Source organism: Corvus brachyrhynchos, unplaced genomic scaffold (assembly GCF_000691975.1).
Source record: "Corvus brachyrhynchos isolate BGI_N302 unplaced genomic scaffold, ASM69197v1 scaffold31, whole genome shotgun sequence".
NCBI classification, from domain to species: domain Eukaryota; kingdom Metazoa; phylum Chordata; class Aves; order Passeriformes; family Corvidae; genus Corvus; species Corvus brachyrhynchos.
Genome location: NW_008236196.1, coordinates 3144711 through 3154007, shown reverse-complemented (window position 1 = coordinate 3154007; position 9297 = coordinate 3144711). Strand labels below are relative to the sequence as shown.

Sequence of the window (9297 nt, the reverse complement as noted above, 5' to 3'; positions counted from 1 at the left end):
GGCGAAGGACTCCACCACAGCTCTCAGTTGATGGGCAGCCCTGTTCCAGTATAAACTCATCCAAGGTCTGACTAAACAAGACCTGAGGTGATAGAGACCTAGGACCCAAAAGCAGTGAATGCACTGCTTTATTACCCATACACACAAAGCCCAAGGAAAACAGGCTCCTTTCCAGCAATCAAAGCAGACCATGATCAGCCAGTCAAAAGCTCTAATAATAGCTGGGCTGGGAGTCCTCCTGCCGTGCTGCCATGTGAGAGGTTGCAGTCTGATCTTGAACTCCTGAGCTGGCAGCACCCCAGCTTGTAGGAAGGACAGCATCTTGTCTTGCTCTCAGCTTTTTTGGATCACTGCAGGAATGGCCTTAACAGCCTCTACACATCATTAGCAAAAATTAAGAATGACCCTACTTTCGAAGAATGTAGGGGACATGCCTATATATTGTGTATGTCCATTTGCATGCTCGTGATCGCTAAGGATGCTGAGAAAGCTACTGAAAAGCCTAGTGACCATTCCAGAAATTGCCTAAGCTTGAAAGGGAGAGAATATCTTCTCTGTACCTAAAGTTCAGGAGGCCAGTATGCCACACACAGTCTGGAAACTCAGGCCATACCTTTTTCTCGATTTGATGCTGCTCTTGGTGATTTTTCTTTCTCATTTTACTTTTCCGTGGTTTCCTTTACTGTGCTCAGCACTGACAATGCTGGCACCATAGTGCACCCTGCTGGAAGGAAGCAGGTAGAGCCATCCTGGAATTACTGCTAGGGATGGCCGACTTCAGTTTGAACAGAGAAATTCAGGTACCAATGCTTTTACTAACAACCCACTGAGCCAGATACTGGGTTCGATTTTCAGATCAGAAATCCTGCTGTTCTGGCGCACACTCATCTAGTTTTCTCATTCTCTAACACTGTATTGTAAAGCTTGTTTGTCAGAACTACTTGTTTTAATGTCAGGTAACTCCATGGGATTCTGTAGCTCAGTTTCACACATTCACCAAGCCTAAGGACCACATCTCCTAACGAGGAATGAGGATAGCTGTGAGCCATGCTAGGTATTTCAGTCTACATTTTGGCTACCTCTTTTTATCCCTGCGAATATGAAGTACTGCCCTCTCATTTATTATGAGTCTTTTAGTTTGGATTTCAGTGAGACAGCTTGAAAAGCCTTGTCCCCGTGTGGCTCTTGGCAGGCTAAAGAGTAAAGTGCTATTGCTCTCAGCTTTCACAGAGCTGGGGAGGTGCTGCTTATTGTTAAGCAATGAAAGGGGAGGGCTCAGGTCACATCTGTGAAATGTTAGTGGAGAAGGGAGGCTGGGTGAAAGTAGGTGGCCAGCTCAGCATAGCACTTTGCTGGATTTTGCAAGGCCACTAGGGAGATAGGCAGCCATTTGTCTTAGAGCCCTGATAAAGGGCCCTTGCCTCTGGTGGCTGGCTGGGGGCTGTAAATACCTCTGCAGACACAGACTCTTCAAATAGCTGGAGACCGAGGCTGATAGGGGATTAATCGCCTTGAAGGGAGGGGGAGGGAGATCGAAAGCAAGTTAATTAGCTGTGTTAATGTATGGAGATAAAGCAGGGTCGTGCCTCCTGGTCTTCTTCCTTCCTGCACCCTGACTTTTGGGACAGCCATGATGGGGCTACCAAAATGGCCCTTGAGAGCAGCCACGGAAACTATCTCCACTTAGAAATGCAACCCCCTCCATCTTCAAGGACCCATTAGGCACCAGCTTTTGCTAAACCAATAAAGACTGTGCTAATGAACCTCAGATGACAGGAGGTTAGTGTTCTAACTGAGGCTACTGTTCAGCAAGCTTACAGAAAAGCTAGTGCTCAAAGTGTTCAGCCAAAGAAATGGCCACAAATCCCTTTGTCTGTAATGCTGTATAAGGAATGCCCCAAAACCACTGCACTTTCAGGTGAAGAAATAGAGCTACAATGCAAGTGGCTGTCACTTCCTCCACAGTCAAATGGTAAAGGAGCTGAAATGATCTTCTGTCTAGGCACTTCTTCTACCCTACCTTCATCTTAAAACAGCAAGTACACAAGATTCACTGATTCACCCTGCCACTGTATACCCATTTGGAATGATGCTATAAAATCTCTCCCAGCAATAAAGATCCACAATGGACAGCACTAAGTCAGGAATCTCCCCAGTCCTCTTTTGAGCCCTCACGTATCATAGTTCAGAAAGCAAAGCCAGCTGAAGTGAGCTGACTTGCACTTAATCACTGTCTCAGGAACCCACTGTCACCTTTGCGTTACTGCTACTGACAAAGAAGAAGTCCAAGCTGAACATCACCCTCCATGGCTGTCATCAAGTTTATGGCCAGACATACCTCCTACATACCACTGCCCGTTTAACTGAAGTCAGTTATGCATGTCTGGGACTATCAACTTGTATTTGCATTTGACTGAATCACAGTTCCCAGTAAGACATCCAACATGATGTTAAGCTATCAAGAGACACAGGCTCATCCATTACCCTTGCTAACTGGTAATCATTTCACTGTTAAAAATTCTATCTAATTGTTCATTTTAGTTCTGGCTGTACTTTCTAGCTGCTGATTCCTGTTATGCCTTTCTCTGCTACAATAAATAGATCCTCAGTACCTAATACTTAAACTCCACGGAGTATTTACACAGTGTAATACAGCCATTCTCATGGGCTTTTCCTCAAGATAAACAGATTGAACTGTTTATATCTCTCACCAGCCCTTGAATAATTTTGTGACTCTTTTCTGCAACTCTCCAGTGTTCAATGTGCAGTAATCCAGTTATGATTCCACTAACAGTATATACAAAAGTAAAGTCACACCGCCCCCCCCCCATTCCTATTTGCTACACCCTTGTTTATGTATCTGCAGATCAAATTACCCTTTTAAGTCTCAGGATCAGCCTGGGAGCTGATGTTCAGTGGGTTGTGCCTGGATTTCCTTTCAGAGCCACAGCTTCTAGAATACAATTCTCAAAGTCTGACTTACAGTCCTTACGTTCCTCATGTGACTTTGCAGGTAGGCACATCAAAATGTACTGTATTTAAGTAAGCCCAGTTTTCCAGATCTCTGTATCCATCCTCCCTGTGTCATTAGTTGTGTCTCAACCAACCCTTTACTTTTACATTATTTATAAATAAGTTGAAGAATATCAATATTTGAAGAATATCAATATTGGCACTGGTTCCTTTCTGACCTCTTCCAGAAATACATCCATTCAGTGAACTCTGAATCACAACTGCTAAGGAAGACTAAATTTAGGGGAATAAATCTGCAGTGCTGGGATATATTAAAGATTATTATGCCACAAGTCTCCTGAGATAATGATTTCAAAAGTAACTTATCTGACTCGGCCATTTTAATGTTTTTGACCCACAGTAAATGTTGTTTAACTCTACCCTCCCTTAGCAAAGTCTGAAACAGTATTTTATTGTCTTGATCAAGTCCATACTTTTTCCAAAAATAGAACAGAAAAAAATTGAGCTCTTCTGCCCTTCCACATGCTTATCAGCCTTTTTACCATCACCATTTAGTGACAGTTTCCAGTACCTTTACTATGCTTTCTTTTCTTCTCAATATAGTTTTAAAAAAATCTGCCTTACCGTTGTCATGGACTACTCCAGTTATTCTGGCTCCCTTTGTCATTCTCTACTCATTATAAATTCCAATTTATATCAATCATTAATCATTCCAAACCTTCTGAATTTCCTTTTATATGTCTTTTTAAATTCTAATTTCTATTCTTAATCTACAAGGGAACTGTGGTGGGTTTTCAGCCAAAGGCAGCTATTTACTGGCTGGGGGTCATGACTTTTGAAGAAAGTTTTCTCATATAAATCCTATTTCCACTCATATCTTTTCCTATCTAGACATACCTCCCCACCTACATCAGTTTTTAGCAGTGTTCTGTTGGTGTCCCTTATCTCCATATCAAAGTAATCTGAGTCAGTAATCTGTAACCCTCAGAGTCAAGTTATTGCTTTTCTGAACTGTAGTTTCAAAGTGCCCAAGAACTGAATTCCCCATCCCTTGTCTCACCTCCTTCCAAGCTTTCTGTTCTACACTAGTAACCTTAGGCTTTCCTTCATCCCCTTTCTTTATCCTTGCATAATGGAGCATACTCTGATCTGATACCAGGGCCACAGTAAAATCAACCTTCCCCCTCCATTTTCACTTCCTCCATCATTATCAATGCCTGAGAAGTCTCTCTTATTTCATATCTCCACAACATTAAGTCATCAAGGGAAAATGCTGTAGGCATGCTAGGAATTATTGCTATTTGCTTTGCCATTCCATTATCTACAAGCAGATGTAAAACTGCCACAGCCCTAGTTCCTGAAATACTATGTCCAGGGTTCCAAACTCCATGCAGCAGAAAGGACAACGCTGGCAGTGTGCCAGCAGCTGAAAGGCCACATCTAATTGTGCATAAAGTTGAGCAGATTGTCTGCTTAGACTAGAACAAACAAGCTTATCTTTAATGCAGACATATGGCCAGCAAAACCTACAGATCCCATCATGCAACGGTCTGGCCAGCTGGCCATTTGGATCAAGATGAAGCATTACATGATCTGATACTGTGGTGACAGAAGATCAGTATCACAACCTCTCCATGTTCATGCTGTCGAGACAAGGTTCTCATGTCCCACTTTTCTCTAGAATCATTTTTAAAAATGCATTAAAAAAAAAACCAAAAAAAACTAAGTCAGTCACTTGTCTGTGGGGGCTGAGACACCAAGAAAAAACAGACAGACTCACAGGATGATTAAAGGAGGAGCAGCAACATATTCTGAACTTTTAAAGTACCTGATAGATAGACACACAGACAGAATCTGGAACCTGCAAACACCATGGATATCACTGGTAAAGATAAGAATGGCAGACAGTTTTGTTACAAAACTCCAGGTTTTCCAATTTTGCACTAAACTCTGCTTTTACCATTGTTGCCTTTATTCAACCTAGTTTTAACTTCCTTTCTTCCCACCTCTCAGCTGTCATATAAAATGTTCTCTCTGCCTCCAACTTTCCATTCTGTAAGACACCTCTGCTCTCCTATAATGACACACCATATATCTTATGACAGTTACCCCCTTGACAGCCATCACAGATGCTAAGTCTCCAATTAATAGAGAAAACTATTCCAACAGAGTTGTTACTTTTAGACAGGTTAAAATCAGCCCTTAAGCTCTCAGTTCTGTTCTTTAGGTCTTTTAAGATGCTAAGGGAATTTAGCCAATGCAGGCTGGGAGCATCACTCCAGTGTCACTTACCCCAGATCACTTCTTATGTATTTGTTGAGAAAAGAGACAATTCTAGCTTCAGTCACAATTCTAGATGCAATAAATTTGAGAATTCCTACTTCTGCTCTGACAATAACTGGTCAAGACAGGATTTAACCAGGAAAGGCAAGAAAAACTTCAGGTCAAAGTGAGGGGATTTGCCAGAGTTATGAACAACATGTCAGTAAATAGAAAAAAAGCACTGTCTACTTTTTCTGCTCTGTCAGGACCAACATGCACTGTCAGAGCTGAAGGAAAGTTATCTGAGAACCAGAGTTTGAGTGTCTCACAACCAGGAGTGACTTTGGCAAAGCCATGCTGATAAAATCAGCAGAAAGCCTGTGTCTGCCCTCTTTTTTTTCCCCCACATTTTCACAAGCAACCAGTACTTTTAGGCAACCTGAATGCTTGTTAAAGGAGGCTGGGTTGATCTTTCTTTAATGTCAGAGCTCCTATCTGCATGTAATAGAATGCAATTAGAGAGGCTACATGCCTTGCTGATCCTGTAACCAATTCCTGTCCTACCTCCTTCACCTCATCGCCGAATTCAGGACAGAGCAGGCAGAGCTGCACAGGCACCACGATGAATCTTCTCTTCCATTAAGAAGCACTCAGCTGCACTTTAGCTCAGGCAGTCTTTAAGAGGTAACTTTTTTAAGAAGACTGAAATCTACACTAACAGCAACATCCGCCTGGGAAGGGGGCAAAGGTTCATGCTTACGGAGACATCAGGCTGCCACAGGAACACAATCACGACAGTGGCACGGTTGAGCCCCACTTTCTGTCTGCCACTGGGTAAAATACAGCTACAAGTCAAATTTGATTTGAAGACTTTAAAAAAACCACCATCTTCATGTGTAACACATGGTGTGTCTCCCTACCACGAGGGAGGGAGGAAAATAGGGAGGGGAGCAGGGGGAAGGCAAACAGTAGCAACACCCAAACTAGCACACAAACGCGCAGCTAAAATTTTCTTAGGAGATATCTAGGATCTAATCCCTCTTGCAATTCTGCTTTGAGTCAAAAGGGCCACTTCAATGAGCCAGTGTATGTAAAAATGTGCAGTCTCTCCAGTCTACACTTCTGGAAAACAACTGCATCAAGAACACTCCCAGTAAGTTGAAGAGTGGTTTAGATTTTAGCGGTTTATGCTCTGTCAAAAATGTTCAGAATTCGGGCAGGAGCTCACATTCTCAGTTTTTTGGGGGTTCTTTTGCCAAAGGGAGGAAGGGGTAAGAAGAGAGAGGAAGGGAGAGAGAGTCTGAAAAGCTATTTACAACATTGGCAATTCACTGTCCATCCACTCATCTGTGCATCTGGCACAGGTCACCTAGTATCCTATCCTACTACTCCAGGACAGGAATAAAACAACAAATCTAAGTTCTAATTGTTTCCCTAGAATCTTTCTCGACAGAGGATATGAAACATTTGGTCCAATCCAAAAAAAATGCAACAAATCAGCAAAAAGCACATAGAAACAAATAACAAGCCACTCCCATCTCTTTAGAGAAATATCCTGCCAGAAGGATCCTTGGAAGAGACTTTAAATATATTTGCAGTTCTCCAGCAGAACAGCAGAGATGTAAACTGAAGATACAATCCAGTATGCCTATATTTTTTTTCTCCTTTCACAGTGTATAATCCTGCCAGAGTACAGACTATTCCCACCCAGTTTATCAAAGGAACATTTGAATTCAGCCTCTCCGAGATATCAGCTTGGTGTTAATGAGAGCCCATTTAGATAAAGAGCAATACTGGATGGGACAAGAGGTGTGAAATACTTCAAACCACATAAATTCCCTCTATCACTGGTGGAGTTATCTCTCCCAATAGGGTCACCAGTTGTCACAGGCTTTAACAGAGGTCAGGAGGGAATATGGCACTGAGGCAGAGAGTGGTCAGACCTGTTGTGAGGATGTGACAGCCCTGGTACACTTACATCTTTCCACTGTAAGCATTTAGAATTGCATAAAACAGGAAATAACTAGTAATATTTAGTAAAGGATAAAGTTCCTTTACAGATTCACAGAAGCTTCTCCCAAGCATACCATCTCTACAGTAACCCACACCAGTCCCCTCAGTGTTTCCTAGGCTATTCAGACTTCCCTGTTGCATCTGTTGATTTTGCTACCTTTACCTTGTGGGATATCATGCTCCAGAGAATCTAGAAAGTCGGTGGATGGGTCCAGGTCAGCCTTTTCCAGCAGGGTTTTATTCTTCAGGTTAACAGGCTCAGTGAAATGGAAATAGGAACTTAACTTTTTTGCCTCCAGCAAAGACAGACCTGCAAACAGCCATTGGTGAACATTAATACAGTGAACTAGGGTAACATTCATTATACTATTGAGTATATGTTTCTCTGATGCCCACAGCCTAGGACAGAATCACAGTCTTTCTCCAGTAGACTCCACAGCAGGCTTGTCAGAAACAGGTGTCAGCACTCCCTGATGCTGTGCATTGCAGACCATTCTGACTGCAGTCCCAGATAACCAACGGGTACCGAATTGAGGACAACTTTCTGTGCCCATTCGATCATATCCTATATCTAAATGGACAATTCACTACATCTGCAACTGCTAAACACTGACATAAACTACAGTTTATACAGACAAATGACTCAGTTTAATGACTCAGAACTATTACTGACTTTTTTCCCACCTTCCAGAGTTGGATCATGCACCTGAACATTAGTGGCACTGGATTCTCTCCTCCCTGTTCATCTTACCAAAGTGAAAAAAAACCCCAACTGAAATCAAAACATCAGTTAGAGAAAGTCATCTTAATTTACAGCCTTTATGATCAAAGTACAGTTGATCCTGAAAAAGACAATCAGAGTTTACCTTCAAAGTGCCTGTTTTCATGCACAGACCCAAGAGGAGTCTTCACAAATGCCCCCCGGGGGACGATACCAACTTCTCTGTCTATCTGTTCTATCGTAGCTATGAGGCGGGCCTCCTCCTTGATCACAGGCTTTAAAGAAAAATAGGGAAATTTTAAAGGCAGGGCTTTCCTTGTTTCCATTTCTGAAAATAAACTTGAGGTGACACAATGGCCTTACCATCTTGGAGTCCAGTGGCACTACGAGGACCTCAAGAGACATTTCTCTCATAAGATATGACAGAAAACATGACTAGGAGCAGACAGTTTAGACTCACCAGAGATTTAACTCTCCATCCCTTCATCTGTTCTTTCCTCCCTCTCAATTCACCTACTTATGATTTGTCTAATCATTTATAAAGAATGCTGCTTGCAGTTACTATTAAAGCTTCAGAAACCACCGTGAAGATCTGTACCAGTTGTGCATAATAAAGCATAGGGGATATATACTATTTCTGAGGCCTGTTGAACTCCAGCAAAAACTCAAGTAAGAGTTCAATCAAGAAGCTGTTGCTACACAATGACAGTGAAGAATTACAGACAGAGCTACAGAATATTCTGAGTTGGAAGGGACCCATAAGGATCATCAAATCCAACTCTTAAGTGAACAGCCTGTACAGTGAGTGAACCTGCAAGCTTGGTGTTATTAGCCCCATGCTCTAACCAAGAGGAAATTGTGTATCTTTTGCCTGACCACACGCTCATGCTGCTCATTACAAAGGCGGAGAAGCCACCACCTGTCCAGTGCAGGGGGCACAACTGTAGCAAAGACAGTTTGAAAGTGTTTTGCTGCATTTACCTCCCTACCACCTTCAGTCAGTCTTGCAGCAGCTTCTGCGTTTATCTCAGCCAAGTTGTACTCAAAAGAAGGATCCCCCTGGAAGCGGCCCTTCAGCTGCTCCGCCAGTGCAAGCATCTCCTTGGTGGCTGGTGTCAGGAGGCTCCAGTCCAAGCAGTTCAAGCTGCCAACGACAAGCACGACTCAGGGCTGAGCCCGTTAAAGAACAGGGCTCGAAGCAACTTCGCCTGGCCCCTCAGGGCCCAGCGAGGCTCCCTCCCGGAGAGCCGGACAGCACCCCCCGACTCCCACAGCCCCAAAGCGGCCAGGCCGGTCCCCGCCCCCCCCCCCCGTACAGGCGGGCGCCG

General features: G+C 43.2%; 1 protein-coding gene across 1 annotated transcript in view; it reads right to left on the bottom strand.

Moving 5' to 3' along the window:
• The window catches only part of RSPH9 (radial spoke head 9 homolog), a 29043-nt gene that overhangs the window by 8951 nt on the left and 10795 nt on the right, over positions 1-9297 (bottom strand). The window contains exons 2-4 of the mRNA XM_017739951.1: positions 8951-9132; positions 8115-8244; positions 7412-7558 (exon numbers count right to left, since the gene is read on the bottom strand). Of these exons, the coding sequence (XP_017595440.1) occupies positions 7412-7558; positions 8115-8244; positions 8951-9132 (459 nt within the window). The remainder of the gene's footprint in view (positions 1-7411; positions 7559-8114; positions 8245-8950; positions 9133-9297) is intronic.